The 23678-nt window shown below is 42.1% G+C and overlaps 1 protein-coding gene across 1 annotated transcript in view; it reads right to left on the bottom strand.

Annotated features, from left to right (window-relative positions):
* The window catches only part of lrp5 (low density lipoprotein receptor-related protein 5), an 84777-nt gene that overhangs the window by 48845 nt on the left and 12254 nt on the right, over positions 1-23678 (bottom strand). Inside the window, exons 2-11 of the mRNA XM_034196256.1 lie at positions 20539-20739; positions 20212-20428; positions 14431-14499; positions 14133-14261; positions 9597-9793; positions 9303-9434; positions 4462-4550; positions 4169-4387; positions 3916-4004; positions 3486-3657 (exon numbers count right to left, since the gene is read on the bottom strand). Coding sequence (XP_034052147.1) covers positions 3486-3657; positions 3916-4004; positions 4169-4387; positions 4462-4550; positions 9303-9434; positions 9597-9793; positions 14133-14261; positions 14431-14499; positions 20212-20428; positions 20539-20739 — 1514 coding nt within the window. The remainder of the gene's footprint in view (positions 1-3485; positions 3658-3915; positions 4005-4168; positions 4388-4461; positions 4551-9302; positions 9435-9596; positions 9794-14132; positions 14262-14430; positions 14500-20211; positions 20429-20538; positions 20740-23678) is intronic.

The following is a 23678-nucleotide window of genomic DNA, read 5'->3' as shown; positions in this document are numbered from 1 at the left end:
AGATTTCTTTAAAAGAGACTTGAAAACACACGGAGAAAGAGACAGAGGGAGAGAGCATTCCTCCAGGGTTCTTGGAGAAAGTCTTCGGTCTGCCTCGGTCATTTATCATTCCCTCTCTTCTTTCTCTCAAAAGGTAAAATGCTGGGCGCTGTCTAGTTTTCAGCTGGCTCCCTTCACACACACACACACACACACACACACACACACACACACACACACACACACACACACACACACACACACACACACACACACACACACACACACACACACACACACACACACACACACACACACACACACACACACACACACACACGCCACTAATACCATATGTTGTATGATGTTCTAAGATATATCAATTCATCAGAAGGTATCAACTAAATGTAACTTAAGACAAAGACAAGTTGTGAGTAGTGTCTCATAATTAGAAACTAATATAAATAAAGTTACAGATTTCTATGATCTTATTTGTTGCTTTAGTTCCAAAGATAGTGACCTTTAACATGTATTGCTTAGAGATAAATCCAAGTATATATAAATCAATATCTCCTTCTAACATAAGGACATACCCACATATACACTCTTTTTACAGTCATGTTTCCTTTCTTTATTTATTATTTTATTGTTGATTTTATTATGTCTTGTTCTATTATTTTGCCATCAATAATAAAATCATATTGAATTTGTATTTTTGAATACTATATTCAAACCAATGAATCAATGATTTGTTGTTGTGTGGTATATGTGGTCACACAGACACTTCGGTTGTCTGTGTGACATTGTATTCTTTTAGCTGTTATTATCTACTGTGATTAAGCTCTTTAATGCAAACTCACTTCTGGGAAAGATGGACACACTTTAGAGATGGAACATACTCAAGTGAGACAAAAGTCAAAATAGAGAATATAAATGCAAACACACCTGAGTGTTGCTGAGCTTTGTCATACATTTTTTATTTAGCCAGTAAGAAGGTCATTATCCTTGTGTTACAACATTTTGAGCAATTGGTTAGGCAAGCGTAACACTCTAATACCACCAATACTGAAAGGGATAATGGACAACTAAAGCAAAAATAAGACACGGTAAGTTGCTCATCTGCAGTAAATCCATAGTTTAGTCATCGAGGTGTACCTTCAGCAAAAGGGAAATGTATTAAAATCGTACAGTAGCCTCGTGGAACAAGAAACTGTGAACCAAATCACACTCCACACGGACATGAGAGAGACGCAGGCACACATACAACAGACATTTCTTCACACCCAGCACTAATTTATTTTCACCGGCATAAAAACAAGGATGAAACGTGTAAAAAACCCTTTGAGGTGGGTCCTTTCACGCTGACAGAGAGAGAGAAAAAGAGAGAGGGGGGGCAGAGGGAGCACCCACCCCTTTCCAATTGGTAAGCATTCAGCCAGAAAGCTCAGGCATTCACTATTTTGTTCTAGTGTTCTCTCTCCTTCTCTCTGCAGCTATGAAAATAGAACTAGTAAACTTGTTCAATTCCGTAGAAACAGCCACCACATCACAGAGAAACGATAACCACACAACATCTGAGACAGGAGTGTGAAATAGTTTGAACAACTAAACTGAGTAGTAAGAAGCTGATTACACTCAAAGTAAAGAGAGAGCCGAAGAGGTCTCTTTAGTTGTTGTAATGTCTAAAACATAGACAGTGTGTGATATTGATAGAGAGAATGGAGAGCACCTGCTTTGAAAGAGCTCTGGAAGCCTTGGGGAGAGGGGGAAGGGCAGCGAGAACAACCCCCCCCCCCCCCCAGTCCTCTACCTCTCCGACTGGGCTGAACTCCACACTCTTACTGCTTTCTCAACAGAGTACACTAATAAATTGTTGGGAAAAAGGAGATAGTGCTTAGATATTAGTCGCTATATAAAGCGACTGGTGTTTTCTCAGCACTGGTTGTCAAGCTGACCAAGTAGCATTTTATACACCTAACCTACAAATATTCTTTAGGTGGAATATTTTTTACTTTAGAAAATATTCAATAAAAAGACCTTTGACAAAACATAGCAACAAATACAACAACACACAAACAGAGGCAGCGTTCTGTTATGTCTCCCCCATAGTTACAACCATTCCTCTTTCATATATAGTGCCAGTGTTTCCCCTAGGTTTACTGCTTTGGGGGGGTGCTGTCTGTCCCTGGGGGGGTGTTGTTGGGATATTTTTGTCATGTTCAATGTGTAAAGTGACAGTAGATATAGATTGGTTGCAATTTGGTGCTATAAATATGTATTATTAAAAAAAACAAAAAAAATGATAAAAACAAAACAAAAACACCTTGAATTTCAGGGGGCGTTGGCGGGGCGCAGCACCCCTCCAAGACAATGGTAGGGGAAACCCTGAGTGCTATTGGGGACTAGTTCCTGACAGGAGAGTTCCTCTTAAGACATATGATAATCTCTCCAATGGCAAAATGAACATTCATTTTTCAAACCATGCTAAAATATCTTTCATAATTTGGCTTTGAAAATTACGGAACACCAAATAGTTTCAATTTTAGGGCACAAACAAATAAGATGACAAGATGTACCTACAAATATTTAAAACAATCTAAAACTGAATATGCTCCTATATCAGCCTGCATTAGTCTTAGGATTTACCTGCAAGACACGCATTACTTTTGAATGCCTTCGTTCATTCTGTTATGTAAATCAAATCAAATGTCCACACAGTCAGAGGTATAAAAGTGTGTGTAACAGACTGCATGGTCAGTCCCACTGGAGGGTAGTACTGTAGGTTCAAAGCTCCAATACACACTACATTCAACACAATGCATCAGTCTGAATCACTCCTGCTCAATGGAATAAATGACAAGATGACAGCTGTCAGCATGGAGTCATTTCTTGACGTGTCACAGCTACGTCTCAAACACACAGCCACTATTTTGACATTGTCTGACATAACATGTTTTAGGTCATCTTTCAATCATTCATGATCAGATATGTTTCACTTAAGGGATCTTTTGTCAGTCAAAAGAGTCACGTGTTAATATTGGATGAAGAAAAACATGTTTTTGATTGTAGCCCCTCAATGACCTTCTCTCCTGTGTCTCATTAGAACAAATACACAGTCATTTGACACTCTGTCAGAGGATGTATCAGAAAGGCTTTGAATTGGTGTTGTCTGCTGTGTGTCTTGGTGGTTGAGTCTTATTGTGAGTATGAATGTTATGGATGTTAATTGATGTATTTCTGTTAAAGTTTTGAATGGGACCCCCGGGAAGCATAGCCACTGTTGCAGCACAGTAGCTAATGGGGATCTAATTAAACAAACAATCAAACAAAGGAGACGAACCGGACCACATGGGAGCTGACGACAACTACCTTACACAAGGCTTCATGAGGCTGTCCAGCTATTGCATAACACATCTAATGTATCCTCATTCCACCTCATCTTTTCTTGATCATTTCCTCTCTGCCCTGTCTTTCAGCTAACATGCATAGATGTTTTGAAGACATACCTCTATCTTGTCAGTTTTTGCATCTCCCCAGTAGAGCTTTCCTGCAGCGTGATCTATAGCCAGTCCATTGGGCCAGCCCAGAGAGCTGTTAAGCAGAACCAGCCGCTCCGTTCCATCCAGGTGGGCCCGCTCGATCTTAGGATGTTCTCCCCAGTCCGTCCAGTACATAAAGCTGAAAGAGACCGAGGCAATGAGACAAAATGCAATGACTTCTTGTACAATTTACACATTTTCCTCTATAGACTGTGGTTTGTATTTTAATTCCCAACATGGGCATCTAAATGTTGCAAATAATTGTCGACACTAGCTTTTGTTTGTTGGCCTAAAAGTAGTAAGTATTTGTAAGAGGTTTTTCGATATATATTTTTTTATCTTAATGTCCACTCTCCCCAGAATATATACCCCATGCATAAACAGAGGCTAACCCTACCCATTGACGGGGTCCAGGACGATGGCTCTGGGTTCATCCAGATTCTCAGAAATCAGAATTTTCCGAGACGTTCCATTCAGCCTGGTTACCTGAAATGCCACATTAAACCCGTTAGTCCTGAATGGAGACCTATGCATATACATACACAGGAATAATGTGGTCGAACAGCTGTATTGTAGATATTGATATGTTGCTTAAACACTGGTTTTAAGATTAATATAACTGGTGGAACTGTTGTTGTGTAAAGATGTACCTCGATCCGGTCAGTGCCGGTGTCAGTCCAGTACAGGTTTCTGGCCACCCAGTCAACAGCAATGCCATCTGGGTGGTTGATCTCCGTGGTAACCAGCATCATGGCATTGCTGCCGTCAATGTTGGATCGGCGGATGGCCCGAACCTCATCATCCGTCCAATAGACGTAACCCTCAACTGGGTCATAGTCTATAGCTATGGCATGGCGAATGTCATCGACCTGCATGAGCAGAGGAACAATGATAAATACCTGAAAGAGAGTGTGTGCGTATGTGCGGTTGTGTGTGGGCTTACCTGTAGCACTATGTCAGTGAAGTCGGGCAGGTCCAGTGAGATCCTCCGGAGGTCCGTCCTTCGAGCCAGCAGCAGAACCTGCTCTGCTCCTGAACAACAGACACGTTTGATTCGTTGTTAACAGTCAGTTCATATTGATTCTAAGCTGCACTTATTTGCAGTCAAAATTGGTCACAGGAGGGTTTGTGCTGAAGTAAATTCAGCTCTGAGGCAGTTGGATTGACTGATATGAACACTCGCACAGTGTACAATTTGAGCCATTAAAAAACACATTTCTTTTTTGTTTTTTTAAAGATGATTTGGCTGGGTCTCCAGCGCCTTCATTATAGAGACCGAACTGAAAAGGTGAGACAGAAAGGATGACACGTGGAAATGGGCCCCAGGCTTGATATGGGATATTTCCAAACATATTTAGTTACATTTTTGAATTTTAGAATTAAAACAAAACAAATCATTTTATAAGGTCCCTCCTATTTTTAATTAAGGAAATGTACTTGTGTTTCTCATGGTTTGAATGACAAATTGCTGGTACCGTAAGTCATGTCTAATAAGGTCTTAATATCAGACTAATGACCCCTAATGATGTTGTTGACAGCCGTGCACTTAGGTTTTGGAGCTAACATTAGTACTACACACAGACTGACTGAATGGACTGCTTCCCAGCTCTCAATCAGGAGGTCTAAGTGTAGCGCTTTTATGGAAATATGCAGTTGTATCGTGGGCTTAGAAACCAAAATGAACGAGTCTAAGAAAAGGTCTTTTAACAACAACAACAACAAACACACCCACGATTAAACGACACCATACTTTACATGTCTAAATTGTGTTTAAAGTTCAAGTATCAATACACATGTTAACTCACTTCCCTTCAAGTAAAAGTAGAATAAAGTAATGAGCAGTCAAAGACGCACCACATTATTAGATGCCAATTCTGACGTGCTACAGTTAGAGCAGCCTAGCTAGTTTTCACTACATTATATACAGATATCTGAATGTGAGGAAAGTAGAACGTTTTGCGGTATCATTATGAACTCCACTAACAGCAGACATTATTACTTCCATTGGGATATTGTACAATATTTCAGAGCTATTAAGAAGAATAGGGAGGGATGAAACCCTCTTTAATGGTCACACATGCAGAGCACACACAGTGACATGTGTTCTCTGCTTTGAACCCATCCTACCCAGGAGCAATGGGCAGCTATTGTACAACGCCCAGGGAGCAATGGGAGTGGTTTCATTCAGAATCTGGTTTCATTCCCTCATCTCTGCTTTATTTGTGACATTTAGCATAATACGACCACTTTGGTGGAACAGCCCACAACTCATAGACATCTGACATGTTTTGACATTCTTTAACAAGAATATGTATTTTATGAGCTTATCATGTGTTGTAATAAGAGATTAATATTAAAGCTAAGTAGTAACTGCAGCGGTGACATAAATGTACTGGAGTCTAAAGTGCTTCCTGGTAATATATAGTGAAATAGAAGTATATAGGTTTATGAAAACATTAACTTCAAGCAGAGCATGGTACAGTACAGTACAAGACTTACCTGAATATACTTAGTTTCTCCACATCCTAGCTAAAGAAAATAGAGCGATATACCCCAATAATGATTTCCTACAGACAAATAAAGTCAAAGAGAAAAAAAAGATGTCTCTATCTGTGGTGAGAAACATAGATTTAGTATTTTCGCTTCTCTCTTCTTTGCTCCTTCCGGCCTGGAAACAAAGGGCTCTGCTGTCCTGAGGGAGCCTGCACTGTGTTCTGGCTGTTGGTCCAGATATAAACAAGAGCCAAACTAACCTCACGGGAGACAATTAAAGTTTGTCTTTTTCTCTCACACCTCTGACTCTGCAGAGCTCGCATTGAAAGCAGTTTAAAGTGTGTCTCTCGCTTTCTATTCCCTGAACTGCCTTCTTTCCTGTCTTTGGCCCACGTTTCTGATCAGTACACCTTAAGCCAAAGATTCGACTGTAAAGTAATAATACTGACAGTTCAAGTAGATCTATTCAAAATGTAAAATATCTGTAGTTAAAGGGGCCCTATTATGCTGACTTTCAGGTTCATATTTGTATGTAGTGTCTCTACTGTGACATGTCTCCATGCTTTAATGTTCAAAAAGCTCTTCATTTTCTCATTCTGCCTGTGCTGCAGCACCTCTTTCACCCTCTGTCTGAAACCACACAATCAGACCTATCACGTACAATGTGTTGAAGCAAGCGCTAGCCAATCAAAGCTCAAGTGCTACATAGTGATGTCATAATGTTAGAGAAGTAAACATAGGAGTCCACTGGAGGCGTTTCAGCAAAAATTGCAACCCAAAAAGCATAATTGGGACACTTTAAAAGTCTCCGCTACAGAACATTATAACCCTAACCTAACGCTATAGTACATAATCTAAATATCTACACTAATGTCAGATAGCTCAGATATCAACAACACATAGTTCTCCAAATCCTGTAAATGTTCTCCCTCTCTTTTCCAGCTGCTCTTTCCCAACCAATCCAATTCTGGCATCTCTCAGCCTTGGCACCAATCAGATTTGACACAGAAAGTTGTTCCATCCTTACATAAATGACAGAGGCCAGGGGGGATAAATGAAGGGAAAGAATGAAAAGGAAGGAGGGAAAGCATCTGTGATTCCCCTCTCCTCTTCGCTTCACTTCATTCTGAGACACTTAGGGACCCCTGACAAACAGTCACACGCACACACACAAACGCTCACGCTCTGCTGCCAGCGTAATAACAAACGCCTTCAATTTAACCAGCCAAGCAAAACAAATTAGGAGCACGGACACAAAGACTCACACACACACACTCTGACACACACAAGCTGCTGACACAATAGAGCATTGTTGTTTTTTATTGTCAACGGTGGCTAAGTGATTGGCTGGCATGTTTCATTCAAATGTAATACATTCACATAACACAGCCTAGCAGACAGACGCACTCGAACACACTGTTGTGTTTTCGCAGAATAAGGCTCTATTGTTTTAGAATCGTGGGAATCAACATGGCGGCTGGTCAGTTAGTGTCCCACTCTGCTAGCAAAGAGGTCACTCTTACTTGTTCTCAAGCTGATACACTCCATGCTGTATCACTACATGACTCACCAAAGACAAAAACGGATATGGCTGGGTTTAAATAGAATGTATCAATTCTAACCATCTCACCCCCTTATCAATCCTTTTGAGCTTTAGTTGTTTAACATTTGTAATACCTCTATCCACTGAAATCAGTTCCATTAATTAGGCACTTTCACACCGGAGTACTTTTCCCCGTACTTTTCCTGTTTAGTTCCATTAGTGCCTGGAATTTTGCGTTCACACCAAAAAGAGTACTTAGTTCCGAGAACTTTTACCCCCATGTTTAGTGCCTGCTAGAGAGGTGGTACTATCCCGGGGAGAAAAAAGTACCAATTTCTGATTGGCTGGGCGAATTGCAAACCACGGCCCGTAAAACTCTGCCATTGTATTTGCTGGCATTAGCATTATTAGCATTAGCCCCGCGCACAAACGCAGAGAGACTAACTTATAAAACACAAACACAAACACAAAATAAAACATGGGAGCGGTGGAGATGAGGAGGTGTCGGCGTTCTGGCGATTTACTCGGAAGGCTTCAGTAGAAGCTGCTGGGAGTCCCAGCAGCTTCTACTGAAGTCAGTCCCCAACTCCGGGGACTTCCGGCCGGGGACTTCGGGCGGCAGTATACGCCGTGAAGTTGTTTGCGGCCTGCCAGTAAACCCAAAGCAGAAGAAGAAGAATTGACGTCAGCGGCTTCATTTGCGTAATCTTCCCTCTGGGAACTTATTCCGGTGTGAACGCGATCTGTACTAAGTTCCATGGGGGTACTAAGTGCCGGCACTAAGTACGGCAAAGTACTTGGTGTGAAAGCGGCTATTCTAGTCCGTTCCGGGGCTAGTTTTCAGTTAAGAACCAGTCTGCTTTACCAACAACTAGATTGAATTGCAAGACAACTTTATACTGTTCTGCAGAGTGGCGGCTCACAGTATGCTACTATAGTTCAGCACATTTTTCTGACTGCTTGAGGGATAGCAGTGCTGCTCTTGCTCCATCAGCGTTTCCTAATGGCACCCTTAAAGTGGTAACCTCTGTATAATTGTCACACCAGTAATGTCCCCTAATGCATGTTTCCCCATAGATGTTCAGTTTAAGTTAACATGTAAATAAAGGATTGTATAATGTGAAGTTTTTCTCGTATTACATGGATGATGTTAGCCGAGTTACTGTAGCCATTCTGACTAATCAATAACAAGATTTAGAGCCATAAAACGGAATAATACTTGTATTATTTATTATTTAATGGAAGAATAGGATCACACATTATATAAAACTCAATGTTGCGGAACATAAACCGGGACTACTTTTGCCATATTAATTGTTCACAAGAAATGCTTTGAATCAGTAGGTACTTGTTGCTATCATTTCTAGCAGCATATCTATAGATGGGGTATTTTTCTCTATGATGGATCTTCTGTTAGTGTCGTTGTGTATTTATTAATTACACCTGACACCTGTTATAAAAACCAAAACACACCGTATGCCATAAAGCAGAAGTGCTAGGCAGCTGTTACGGGTTGTCAGAATGCGACACACGTTGTGTTGCACACATTTGTTTATTTGTATTTTGTATATCTCACATACTTATCAAATCCTTTTGAGCCTTTGTTTTCAACATTTGTAAGTTATAACTTCATTGACAAATAATCATAGCCTTAATATCCGTACAAACAAATGAATAATGACAATAAGAAACTGTTAGCAGTGCCCTCTCACAAGGGCTACCAGTGGCTGATGAAAGAAGACCCCTACCTGGTTTGCATGTCTTCCCATCTGGTTTAAGCTGGACTCCAGTGGGGCAGGCACAGCTGTAGAAAGGCTGCACTGGAGAGAGCAGGCAGAGATGACTACAGCCTCCATTACTGTCACTGCAGGGAGTCAGGACTGCAGTCACACATCAGAGACAGAGAGGGACAAGTGAAGGAGAACATAGGATTAGCTCATGTAGCTAATGTCTCATTATGTATCAATCACCACAGAACAATGATACCACTTTCATATAAAGGCCTGATGGTATATTGATCTTATTGATCACAATTCACTTACTGTTAGGCTGCCGGTAGGCCTCCAGGACCTGGATGTCCATCGGAGAGTAGATCCCACTGAGGATCTCTCTAGTTTTATCTCCACTGTTTTTGTTGCAGGCGTGGATGGAGCGGGTCTGCCAGTCGGTCCAGTATAAGGTCTCCTCAGACAGTGTCAGGGCAAAAGGGTGGGTCAGGGTGCCCTCCACCACAGTCTCACTGCAGGAACAAAAAGAACCAGAGGAAGGTTAGTGTTTTGTGTTTAGAAATGCTACTTGTCTGCCATAGAAAGGAAGTCTGGTATACGTTTTTATATTATGTGTTCAATAAATCAAATGCTTGGACAAAAAAACACATATATCTGTGTTATTTATTCAGGATGGTAAGTACGTCTACTTGCTTCATTCAGTTCCATTAGCCAAGTTCATCTTTTACGTTCAATTGCATCATCAGTTGCCAACTGATTTAGCAACTTCTGGAGCTGGTGCTGCTACTGTAGCTAGAAATGGCCACATTGGGCTGGGTTTTTTTGTTAGAACATTTAAAAAACTCACTCTTGCTTGCTTCACCAATGTTATTACCCATTATTTGTATTTACATGCAATTTGTTCCATTAATTGTACTTTTACACACTCAACATATGCCATCAATTTGAATTGGACAGTAATTGTATTATTACTTGATCGATCATGAATTGTTTTCAGTCGACAGAGGGCCTAACCCTATTCCTCAAACCCACAGATGCACATGCTCGCCCACCAATGTGTTTTGGAAGACCAGATGCAGTAACCAGCTTAAGCTTAACACAAACACCCTTTGGCACTAAGGTTAGCTGTACGACAACGCAATAATATCATGACTAAACCAATACCCAAATGGTGCAGCCTAAACACAAGATTAGCTTCAGCACCCAACCCACCTCGCGCTGGGTATAAAACAACTATAAAGTTGTGAGACAAAAATGATGCTCTTGTCAATACCCTAATTATACCATAAATTAACTTAACCAAAAGTTATCAAAACACAAGCAGCTGTCACCCAAGACCTTTGCGTGAAATTAAGACAGAAGAATATCGGCAACATTGTATGAAACCAGACACCATGCAAGACGGTATATGACAGCTTTTTCAGCACTATTGTTGGCTTTGTTCTGGATTAAATAAAGGTTTGAAGCCCCAGCATTAACTCCTTTAATGCAATTTTCATGATAGCCCATTAAACAACTAAAGAATTTGAACAACAAACAGAGGATTTTTCCTCATCAGCAGTGTAGCTAAGAAGAGGTCAAATGTGTCCGACTAGAGAAGGGCAATACGGTCATTTAAGTGAAAAGAGCTCTTGGCAGATCATCTTGAGATGTATTCTGTATAAGTCAAACTATAGTGGAGGAAAAGAATCCTTGCCCTGGGACCCAGATTATCTACACCACATTCCTGCAATGTGGACGTCAACTTCTTTTATTACTTTTATTATGAACACATTTATAATATCATGCTGACTGGAAAAGGTATGCCCCCTCTTGATTCTTGGGGCCAAACTACTACAAAGACATGACTTCTAGAGAAGTGTCGGTCGGAGCAAGTCACAGATTGGCTCAGGAGAGTGTTTCTTTCCCTAAAACACACGTTAGAATCACTTACAGGAAAATGCACTCACACAAAGGCAGTTAGGCACCGGATCAAAGGAGTTTTGTATTTAGAATATCAACACACTAGAAACTGGCTTTCATCAATCATCCTTTTAGCCCTGTGTGTGTGTGTGGGGTGTGTGTGTGTGTGTGTGTGTGTGTGTGTGTGTGTGTGTGTGTGTGTGTGTGTGTGTGTGTGTGTGTGTGCGTGCGTGCGTGCGTGCGTGCGTGCGTGCGTGCGTGCGTGCGTGCGTGCGTGCGTGCGTGAGTGCGTGTGCTGTTAAAGCAGAGAAGGCTGCCAGCAGTGGTTAAAGGAAAAAAAGAAAGAGCAAATTTAAACATCTCCAGATTTCAAAGCTCTGTTCAGATGTTGGTGTGTGTGAACGTGTTTGTGCAAATTAATTGGAAAAATGGCAAATGAGTATAATTTGAAAGCTATGAGAAACGTATGTATTGCCTGAGCTGCATGTGCACAGGTCTCTTACGTGACTCTATGAGCAGCTTCTGTCCAAGAATATCAGATCTTCCTAACGTACTTGAACACATCTTGGCTGAACAATGAGTGCCATGGTTACATAAAATAAAGCTTTTCTCAGAATCAAGTAATAAGAGGGAGAATGAATGTGCTGCTGTCATAGGAATAAGCTGCTGGCTGAGCATACCGCATTATTTCAACAGCGTAAAGCATTTCCCCTTAAGTTTGGTTTGGATTTCAACCTCTACACCACATTGTTACAACTGAGCATATTACCTTCAGGTAGAACATAACGCTAGACTAGCACGTTTCTAAGAAGGCAGAGGCATGGTTTTTTTACAATGTGTGTTGCAGACTGGTTAAATAATAAGAGGGTGAATAAAACATAAAGTGTAGAAACGTTCTGTTTTAAAGAGGCCCTATCATGATATTTGGTGTTTCCTCTTTCTGTGCATGTTAATGGTCTGCAGAGGCTAAAATCCCAGAGTTCCCTTCAGAGGGAGTTTCTCCTTTTTGAACATTAAAGCATGAAACATGTCTCAGTGGAGGCACTAAACACATTTGAACCTGAAAATGAGCATAATAGGGCCCCTTTAATACTATTTTTGGGAACTTAGTTGACAGCTGACAATTGAACAATTAAAAGAAGACAGGAGACAAGCAAACAAATGTCCTGCTAGTGGCAGTATATAAAAGACAGTGTGATCAGCTCTTACAGTTATAATAACCAGCAAAGAAGAATTTGCCCCTTTACATTATTCTAGTCAAATAACACCTCAGTCAAATATCTCAACCAACTGAAAGTCATTTCAGCTAAAAGTCACAACTCCAATGTTACTAGGTCGAAACATAGTCACAGAGAATGAGAACATATGAAGAAAGAAGTCCAATAAAGGAAAGAAGGAAAGATTGTGCTGTTAGAGGGACGCTAAGGGAGTGTGTTGCTGTGTGTGTGTGTGTTTTGACTGGGGCCTCCATACCACAGCTCTGTTTGTGTTGGACAACTCTCTCACTCCCTCTCTATTTTTCTTTCATTCTGTCAGTACAGATTTTTTTCTCTTCCCCTCCCTTTCTCTGTTGGAAAGAAGTTAAACAGGGTGAAAACCTTTTGGCTGATCTCCGCTAAAGTTTCAATAGTGGATCCTGAAAAAGTATTATTAAACGGTAACAACTCAAGTTCATTTTATTTCCATCGTAATCAAAAAGGCAATGTAAGTTTGTCCATTAATAGTAGCTATTAATAGAGAGCAAGTTAGTTGCAGCAAAACCTGACCCAGAGAGGCCGGAAACAAAGCAATCCAAAGTTAAAGTAAATGTCATCAACACAGCTCCTCTTCTGAAATGTCTGTGTTTTCCTCTGGACAACAGTACAGCAGTGACAATGACACCTTAACTGTTACATGCTCTAACAGTATTGGATGACATCATTCATGTTTATGGAAAACATAGTTCCTCTTTGGCAGGGCAGTGGACAGAGCCTCCTCCCAGCGACGTATACAAAAAAAAAACCCCGCTTCCGACTATTTTCCCCCATTTTTTATTTCATTATTTGTTTGTAGGCGCTATGTAGATACAAGTCATTGTTCGTCTACAAATACATTTTTTCCTGCATATTGCACTAGGATGCTGGGGATCGAACCACCGACCCTTCAATTTGAGGCAACCATATACCTCCTGAGCTAAAGCCAGCCAGACCCTAAAATAAGTTTAGGTAACCTTAACTTTAAAATATTGGAGGAAATTCATTATAATCATACTAAGGAAAAATCATTTACATTAGGATTACAACACCTCGGCAGGCCCCTGGGTAAAAATGGTCTCCTCTCAAGGTACCAGTCCACTCTCTGTACGCAGTCCATTGTGGTACTTGAACTGAAGTCATTTTGCAACTATATTCACCCTCCCACCAGAGTCCTGCATCGGGTCGGGTACCCGACGGGTGACCCGCAAAAAGAGTGAAAAAAAATCCGGGTTCGGTTCTGGGTAAAACAAAGAAGATGCGGGTCGGGTCGCGGGTGTTGCATAATAAATATATTAAAATAATAATAATTTAGTTTAATGTTTAAATCCTCAGACCTCTCCCCCTCGGGACCGCACATAATCATAACCTCTGCAGCGCATCAATCTGCTGCTGAGCGCTTCCTCAAGAGCGAAATCCAACGTCTGGGAGGCTTTTGGTGTCATCCTAGATGGAGGAAATAACCAACATCCCACGCTTTTTGAACCAAATACGCAACTGCGTGTGTTCATAATTGCATGTTTTCACTGATCATGATATGCGGGTTCGGGTCGGTTTGCGGATTTTGTGCCGACGGGTCGGTTTGCGGAACTAATTGGCAATATGTGCGGGTGACGGGTTCGGTATTGCACGTCACGGGAGTGGGTCTTGAAAATCAGACCCGTGCAGGACTCTGCCACACACACACACACACACGCACACACGCGCAGGGCCTTACCGTGCAGATCCATCCAAGTTGGCTCTGTGAATGAAGCTGAGTTTGGCGTCTGCCCAGTACAGCTTCTGTTCCACCAGATCTATGGTCAGACCGTTGGGCCAGTATATCTCCGTCACCACAATCACTTTCCTGTTGGAGACAGAGGACATAAAAAGGTCATTCCATTGCTGCTTTCATTTTGTGATGTTCTTGTAGAATTGTTACTGCTTCTATAATTCTGGCTGCACTGGGGATACTCTACTTTAAACGTATAACTGTGTTCAGTTGGCTTGGTTCAGGGCTTTAAAAGGTTCAGTACCTGTTGCTGCCGTCCATTCCGGCTCGCTCTATCCTCGGCTCCTCTCCCCAGTCTGTCCAATACATGTACCTGTAGGGAAACAGAGAGGAAATAGTTTAAAGGTCCCATGACATGGCCATTTCTACTGATCATAATTCCATTGTTGAGGTCTACTAGAATAGATTTACATTGTTCAATGTTCCAAAATGACATTGGTTTCTCATACAGCATCTCTGTAAAGTATGTGTATTCACTCTCTGTCCTACACACCTTGTTGGAGCTCCTGCTCCTGCCCCGCCCCCCCTCCCTATGAGCCCACTGTGCTCTGATTTGTTAGCTCGCCCACTCTGTTCTGATGAGTCCACCACCGTTACAGCTGAACATCAGTGTTTATGTGTTACAATGGCATTTGCAACCAGAAAATGACACCAGTAATGACAAACAGATGAGAATGCTGCGTGGGGTCTGGGTGTCGTGTTGGCGGGACGTTGTGGGGCTCGCTGCTCCGCCCAGTGGGGCTCGAGGAGCGGACAGTGTGAGCTGGATTACTGGTGTCGTTTCCTGGTTGCTGCGTGGGGCCTGTGAGACAGCGCGGAACTCAGCCTGAGCTCCGAGCGTGTGTTTGTGTGATAAGGCTGAGTGAGTGAGTGTGTGTGCGGAGCTCCGCAGCGTTACGTCACTATGACCAGGAAGATACCAGGAAGAAAAAAATGGAAAAAGAAAAATCTCCAACGAGGCGTGTGTGTGTTGATTTTGATGATTGACACCTGTTTTGAACCAATAGAATAGAGGGGAAGTTCCTCAAATCCATCTAAACATTAGAGAGATGGACTTTTATTAATCCCTCGTGGGGAAATTGTTTCTCTGCATTTGACCCATCCTAGTGTGAACACCCAGTGTGGGGAACGGTGCCTTGCTCAGGGACACCTCGGTAGCACTTGGTCTTGCCGGGACTTGAACTGGTGACCTTCCAGTTGCCAAGCCAAATCCCTATCGACTTCGCCACCACCGCCCCAGGTGAATGAGTGACGCACAGCCAGAATGCCCAAAACCGGAAGCTGGGTTGTAGCTCTAATAGCAGCTTGATAAGAAATCTCCGTTTTTGACCTAAATCTTATGATGGATTATCAGTAATCATTTCAAAGTGACACAGACACATTGGATTAACCTTCAGCAGCGTTTTAATGCCCTTGAACACAACTTTTGATCAGAAACACAGCAAACGTTTTTGCCGTTTTTGGCTCCGTAAAGCTAAGTTGTGTGTTGTCTGGGTTTGCCTTAGCTGCGGTGAGGGCTGATTCAGAGGCTTGATATTACCCTTGTGTGTCTGATAGCTGAGTTTCTTCCCGTTAAGTATGACACATTCATAGTTTGTTCAATGTTAAGAAGCCCTCAGACACTGTTTCTTGCAAGATGTTGCATTTTGCCCCCGGTTTTCTTTTCTTTTTTCATGGTTTCCATGTCAAATGTTATTGTTTTACTCTCCATTTCTGTTTCTGTTAAATGTCATGTCATTTTCTTCTCACTCATTTATTCAATTTGACAAATGTTTAATTTCCAAGCCTTGTTTGGGTAACATTTATCTGTTTAAATATGTTAACATCTACAATGAGTATAATAATGCATTTTAAGAAATGGGTTATAATGCATTTCATAAGTAAAAGACCTAAACAAAATAATAATTTTGACTTATATCAGAAGATGCATGTTTTTGACCTGGCTTCACTGTATAATATCATTGTTGCCACTGTTCCTTGTCATGTTCATCTTTAAGCCGATGATTTAATTCCATATACCACTGACCTATTTTATACATCTAAAGGCCCTGACACACCAGGCCGTTTTCGTAAGTCGGAAGACGAAGCGTGTCCTGTCGCCCAAACTCAATTTGGTGTGTCCCGCACCGGCGGCTGTGACACGCCTTATTTGGACTGCCTGACCAAACAATCACTCTGATTGGCTGTTCAGCTAGCGAATCAGTGCATGAGAAGCGAAACGGAAGTGAGGGACGTAAACAAACGATTTAAGAAGGCACACACAGACTGATATTCATTTTCATCTCATCATGGCGTTCTGGAATGACGGAAACGAAGACCTGCTCTTCCGCTTCTTGAGAGACTGTTGCTTGAGAATGTCTTCCACAAGTAACACGGCAATGGCTGATAGCTCCAGCGCCGCACGAAACATGTTTTAGATGGACGAGAGGGAAAATGGAACGCACACGCTATTTGTTGTTTGTTTATATCACGCAGTCTGTTCTTCTTCTCTGTCTTCCGGTTGTTGCCTATTTTGAATGACAAATACACACTACCGCCGCCTGCTGGTAAGGAGAGTTATTGCCACTCACGCACTGAAGTCTTTGCGGTGTGTTCCCGTGCGACACATGGCCAAGACGCAGGAGAACACGCGACGCAACAGCCGGCGTCGGCGAGTCCTCTGGTGACTGCTTGGTGTGTCAGGGCCTTGATACAAGCTTGTTAAACTAATTGTATGCTATTCTCAAGCTTACCAAAAGTCATATCCAAATTTGTCAGGGCTCTGAAAGTAACTTTATTTGTTCTCCTTTCTCCCTGCACCCACTGAGGTTCAGTTACAGTATGACCAACAGATATGTCAACAACTCCAAACACAGACACACCCAGTGGTTATCGTAATCTATAGACATGTAAGCTATGGAGTCCAAATGTTACCGGAGCTGACATGGTATTCAGTCTGTTTACAGTATGATGGATACATAAAGCTTGAGTAATACAGGAAAAAGACAGTGTTTAATGTAGTCGAAGGAAAGTTTGCAGTACATGTAGCCTGAACTTAGGTCTGTGGACTCATTGAACCTCTGGTTTCAGTTCAGAATCGTGGTTGGAGACTACTGTACCCCAAACCAACACACACATTTGTTAAAACACAATCATAAGTCACTCTGCTGTACTGTATTCCAACAGGACTCAATAAACCCACAACAGTAGATCTACCGTCTGAGGAGCAGGCTTTGCTGAGCCATCAAGTAGTGTGTAAGAGAAGAGGGAGGTCAGTGTGAGGTGAAACCATGGAGACAGGACAGGGTGCAGAGCAGGCCTTCTCTTCAACCATCGGCTTTGATCATACTCATATCTTACCCCCTAATCCCACCAGGAGCGTCTGCGCTGCATTGCGCTGCGCTGCGTTGCGTTGCGCTGCGCTGCGTTGCGCTGCGGCTGCGGCGTTTTTAGCGATCGCGGCCACTCTAGTCAATGGGTGCTATTCCACCAGACACGCTGCGCCGCGCTGCGCCACGGCTCGAAGCGTCCCAGAAGCTCCTCACCGCAAGGAATTTCTAAAATATAGGATGAATCCTATTTTTGACGCGGCGCAGGCAGGAAGTGGAATGTTCATCCAACAACTGCGAGGCTGCACACACAACGCTCCGCTTCCGCAACGTTTTGAAACGCGCCTGGTGGGTTAGGATGCAGGAGGAGGTCGCAGCGCGGCGCAGCCGCAGCGCAGACGCTTCCGGTGGGATCAGGGGGTTACTCTTATTGCACCCTGGTACTCCAGCTCAGGTGTGCCACGCTGCCTGGGACATTGTTTAAACTGTGCTGCTAATATATTTTAAGACTTTCATTTAAAGACTTGGAAGATGTTTTCTCTGTTAGTCTCTTAAAAACATACAAGAGGTGCTAAAGAAAGTGACTTTTCCTTTAATAAACAATCTAAGGGACACTTCTAAAGACACCTCATTAACCTGTTTTTCAGGTCTCAGGCTCGAAAATGACATTCCCAGAACAAATGACCATATCTTCCCTTCTAAAAGTGGTAAATTAATAATCTTTTTTCTCAAAGTAATGATAAACCTGTGAATTGGATGTAGAAAAGTCAGAATCAATATAGATGTTTTTTATTTTAAAGAAAATTCAGATTGAACATAGTTAAAAACTGTAAATTATAGTGTCCGTCCAAAAATTCTTTTTTACTTACAGTGAAAACTAACTTTGGATGATGGGTTAGTAGACTAAAAGCCTTAGTAATCCAAAGTACAACATATAATAAGTACCCTGTATCAAGATTGATGCAAAACAAGTGACATTTGACCTTTTTAGAGAGATTTAGCAAAAAACCCCACTTCTGGGGTCATTTGGGTGGATTTTCCATATCTATGGCCCCCCTTTGTCGATTTTGCTGATTGACATCTCTTTCTGACCGTCAGAGCCAATAGAATCGAAGGGGGATTTTCCCACACACACACGGTAAAACAAAAAGGTGGGGGCTTTGCGCATCCAGTTTTGCACCAGAGTGAAGCTGTCTCTAGGTCTGACATCTGGAAACGGAAAAGCAGGGTTTATTGCTTATGGATTATCAGAAATCATTTCAAAGGGACACAGACACATTGGATTAACCTATGGATTAACTTCAGCAGCGTTTTTATCGTTTTAATGCCATTGAAGACCACTTTTGACCAGGCTACGACACAGGTGAGCCATGTTAGCGTTTCTAGCTACCTAGCGCCACATGTTTTGATGTCTGTTTTTGTTTATAAAGTCGCGAGTTTGTATCATTGAGTGATAATGTATGTACCCATCGATTCTGTGTCATCTCACGATCAGATCGATGGGTTGGATGGGCAGAATGGATAAATAATAAGGTTTTATGAGTGAGTTTCGGTTAGTGTTGTCACGATACCAACGTTTTGGTTTCGATACCGATACCAAGTCAAGAATTGCGATTCCGATTCTTTTTCAATACTTTTATTTTATTATTTTCGTGATCAATAAAATTGTAGTTTATCTGTTAAGTGTTTTCTTACAACATGGTCTCTTCTTTATACTTGAGTTTATGTGATTTCTTTGATAGTTAACTTTATATTTTATTAACATGTAATAGTACAGTAATATAATATAAATAATTATTGACCAAATGTACATTGCAGATGTTAGCCACATTGGTAAGTTAGCTAAAAAGATAGCCGTATTAGACAGTTATCATTGCCATTAATTGCCTCGTCAAACTACTAAAACGTTCGTTTGTCACAACATAAATTACACTTGTTTGACTTAGATTTGAGGGCATGGGCTTGAGCATGATGTAATTATGTTATCTATCACATTCGCTAACCTGTCTGTCTTTAAATTCTTTAAACAGCTCTGGATGCCGGTCGGCGGGTGCTTAGCCAAGTCTGATGTGTTGGCTCCCTTGGTTTGCAGGGATCTAAAACATGTCTCACAGACAGGCCTCGTGGTGTCCGTAGGCTTGCCCTCACTGTCAGAGATATTGCTAAAATACTTCCTAATTTCGCTTCTGGCGTCTTTTTTGTCAACAAGCCGAGGCGCAGCGGCAGTTGCACTCCCACTTGCAGCCATGCTTCTCGTTTTCTCACATGCTCTGGCAGCTAGCACGTGCACGAGAGGGGAGGCACTTAGAGCGTGCTTGAGAGGGGAGGGATTAAAACAGCGCTTTCTCACCGGAGTACTTTTCCCCGTCATTCTTAAAGTACCGATACTAATGAAACGGAGGAATCGTAATGTTTTAAACAGCAGGGTATCGCGGTACCTTTCAAGTATCGGTACACCGTGCAACACTAGTTTCGGTGCAGTCATCTGCTAGCATTTTTCGCCCGTTGCTAATTCAGAGGCTCAGCGTTAGCTCAAAAATAAAAATGATCAGTTAGATGAGTTTCTTCTCGTTACATGGATATAAAACATTCATAGTTTATTAAATGAACATGCCCTCAGACACTGTTTCCTGCAAGATGTTGCGGGAAGGCCCCGGTACCGGGGTCTCTCGGGCTTAACAGGTCCTTTGTCTTTATCTTTATGTCAAAGGTGTTACCGTTGAGCGGGGTTCAGAGCGATTGCCCTGGGCTGGTCCAAGTCCATCCAGAACAGGACCTTCCTTGAGGTGCCGTCCAGGTTGGCCACTTCGATACGATTGGTCTCCGAGTCTGTCCAATAGAGCTTTCTACCCAACCAGTCGCAGGCCAGCCCATCAGGACTGTCCAGCCCCGACACCACCACAGTCTGCCCAGTTCCCAGAGCCTCTTTGAGGGCTGCAACACAAAACACACACAGAGTGAGAATGTAACAGGAAGGGCTGGCCTTTGTGAGTAAATCTTCATTAAGCAGCAGAATCAACACAACACGCAGGATGTAGTCTTACAGTTCGATGACTGATTCCAGTGCGTCTGTTTGATGGCCTCTTCACTGACATCTGTCCAAAATATCAGGCCCTCGGAATACAGGAAGTCCACCGCTGCTGCATCCTCGAGGTCACTAACAACGATGGCCGACTCACCCCGCACGCCCTCCGCATCGACCAATCGCACGTCACGCCGGTTGGCAAACAGGAGGAGAGGTGAGCCTGAAAAAGAGATTAAAAAGAGGATCAAGTAACACACTCATATATATAAACGTTTCCTTAACCCCAAAGTATGCGTTTCAAATTCTCATCTAGAGGGCTTTTGAATGTTTGTGTATGGCCCGTTCATGGAAAACTTTGGAATTTCCCCAGTGGCTGAAAGGAAGGACACTTTTACCCTGCTTGATAAAAGATGAGCTATTTAAAGAGGTTTTCACCGCACTCTTTACAGTTTCTGAACAACGATGACATTCCTAACTTTAATCTTATGAGGATGGCTTTATTAAAGCTATGAAGGAAATGGATTATTTGTCTTGTGTTTAATGTGTTTCCTTTATTTACCTCAGGGGCAAATGAATGATTTGTTTGGAGTATTGGACTGTGTTACTGTTGTTATCTTTATCTCAGCTTGTTTTTGAATATATGGTGAGACAGCTTAAAAGCCTATCATGTCTGTTACATTACTAAGGCTGCATCTCACAAACAAACATGGCAGTGTACAAAACAACACTGTAGTATTAGAAGAAAACTATGTATGCATCAGCCACAGTGAAGGGAACCAGCATTTCCATTTCCCCTGAAGCCCCTTTAGACAACACAGCATGACCTGCTGACCCTAAAGCTGTTCGTGTTGTAGCAACAGTAAAAGAACAGTAAAAGTTGGACAGTACATCCCAAGAACAAAGCTCAAAAACATAAAACCTCTAACATGTTTGCCATCTGGCAACAATCAGCAGCGAAAAGAGAAAAATACATTTTGTATGCACAAACAAGTTTTACAATAATATTTCTGTCCTAGAATGCTTCATAAACTTTCCCCAAAAAAGTTGGACGACACGTATAGGAAATGTTAAAGTTCACTAATCAACATGGTACGAAAGCAAGAATGTGAACCCGAACAGAACGCCTGCAGAGTATGTATATGTCAGAGCGCAGATTACTGTGCGTGTGTGTGTGCGTGTGTGTGTGTAGCTGTCACACAGAGCAGAGCCTCTGGGGAGGCTTGTGGTTTTGGCCTGGCAGGGTGGCAGAGCTGCTGCGCTGTGGTTTGGCACAACATGTCTACTGTAATCCCAGCATTAAGACACACGGCCTCTGTCTGTGTGATGCTGTCCTAAAACAACACCAGGTCATTCAAACATAACATTGAATTCATGAATCATTGATTGGACAATAAAAAAGGGATTGTGCAGTGTATATGTGATGAACGGGAGGAGGAGGATTTTGTGGAGTTGACTAGGCTGGTCAAAGGCTGCAAAGCGGACACTTTTGGAGTTGTTGTGGAGAGGAGAAAAATGGAATGAACGGATAGATATGATGGATAATCCGGACTACCACCAGCTACGGGACAAACAGCAGAGCTACTTTTCTAACACTGATTCAGCTCTGCTGTTACAGGGACCGATGCAGACGAGATGTCCTGCCAACAGCTATAACCCTCCAGTTTCTTTTTAGAACCAGATTCCACTCTCCTATACTCTTTATATGACCCTAAACTATTTGTTTATGTTGTACTCACACTCTACCTCATTGAATTCAAATTCAAATGTCATTTCTTTATTTGAATGTATTGACATACTGTTCATCCCTCCAGTAGAGTTCCTCACTACTGGAACACATATGATCAACTAGTCGACAGAAAGAAAATGTCTAATTTTTAAACTACTTGGTTTCAAATAGTTGACTTACACATTTCAATAAGCAGTTTGTATAGGTCTTACTGTGCTGTATGTTTTGGTTTTGTTCGTACAAGAAAACATTCATTGAACACAGGCACTATAGAGGTAAGTTCCATCTATGAAGCTAACATGATCGCAGCAATGTGACTTCACAATCATGCAGCTATAAAAAACGAATGAAAAGGCTGATCTATGAACAGATCAAAAGTCCATAGGAACTGACACATATCAAAAATAAATGTCAGGATATCAGAGAGAGGGGCAGAGCACACATTGGGGGGCCCTTGAGGTCACCTCTGGCCTAACAGAGACGCTCCACTGTGGATTAGTGCTGCTGGCTAACCTCCTCGGGCCAGCTGGGTTTCCTGGTGACAGAGAGGAAGAGCCCCACTGCATGCTGGATCCAAACATTGCACTCAGGGTAGGGCTGCTCAATTCCTCGTATTTTAATCACAATTACGATTATGGCTTGCAACGATTACGAAAACAACGTAATCGAAATAAAACGATTATTTTTATTTTTATTTTCAAATACATTTGTTTTTTATTGGTTTTTCAGTTGAATTATACTTAAAGTTCAGGGTAATCAACTGTTAAAAACACACTGTTCACATTTTTTTTCTCCAATAAATTGATAGCCGTTTTTAATAGGAGGCGTGTGGTGCAGTGGGTTGTGTGTTGGTTTTCGGATCAGGTGGTCACAGGTTCAAACCCCACTGCAGTCGTTGTGTCCCTGAGACACTTCACCCCAAACTGCTCCTGTGGGGATTGCCCACAGTACTGAATGTTAGTCGCTTTGGATAAAAGCGTCTGACATGTCATGTAATAATCGTGATATCAATTATTGACCCAAATAATCGAGATTATGATTTTTGCCATAATCGAGCAGCCCTAACTCATGGAATACATACACATGTTTGTTCCACAAGAAAAGGATTATACCAGAACTTTAGGACATGACTTCCCAACATAAATGTGCAGGCAATTTGACATGTTTGCCTTTACGTTGATTTTCTGTATGAGAAAAACCCCTTCAAACACGGCTCAAGTCTGGTACCAGTTCTGCCACTAGGGCTGTCCCAAATACCATTTTTCGGGCTCCGGATATTCGGTAGTGGCGCGGCAACACACACACACACACACGGTAGTAATCAGCAGCGAACCGCTTCAACGCGTGTATTTCGGTTTATTCACAGCATTCATTTTGTTATTCTACAGTAATGTTGTTTTATAGTTATTTGTAAATAACCCAATTTGTGTTCT

This window comes from Gymnodraco acuticeps, unplaced genomic scaffold (genome assembly GCF_902827175.1).
Source record: "Gymnodraco acuticeps unplaced genomic scaffold, fGymAcu1.1, whole genome shotgun sequence".
NCBI classification, from domain to species: Eukaryota; Metazoa; Chordata; class Actinopteri; order Perciformes; family Bathydraconidae; genus Gymnodraco; species Gymnodraco acuticeps.
This window is presented reverse-complemented; position numbering and strand designations above follow the sequence as displayed.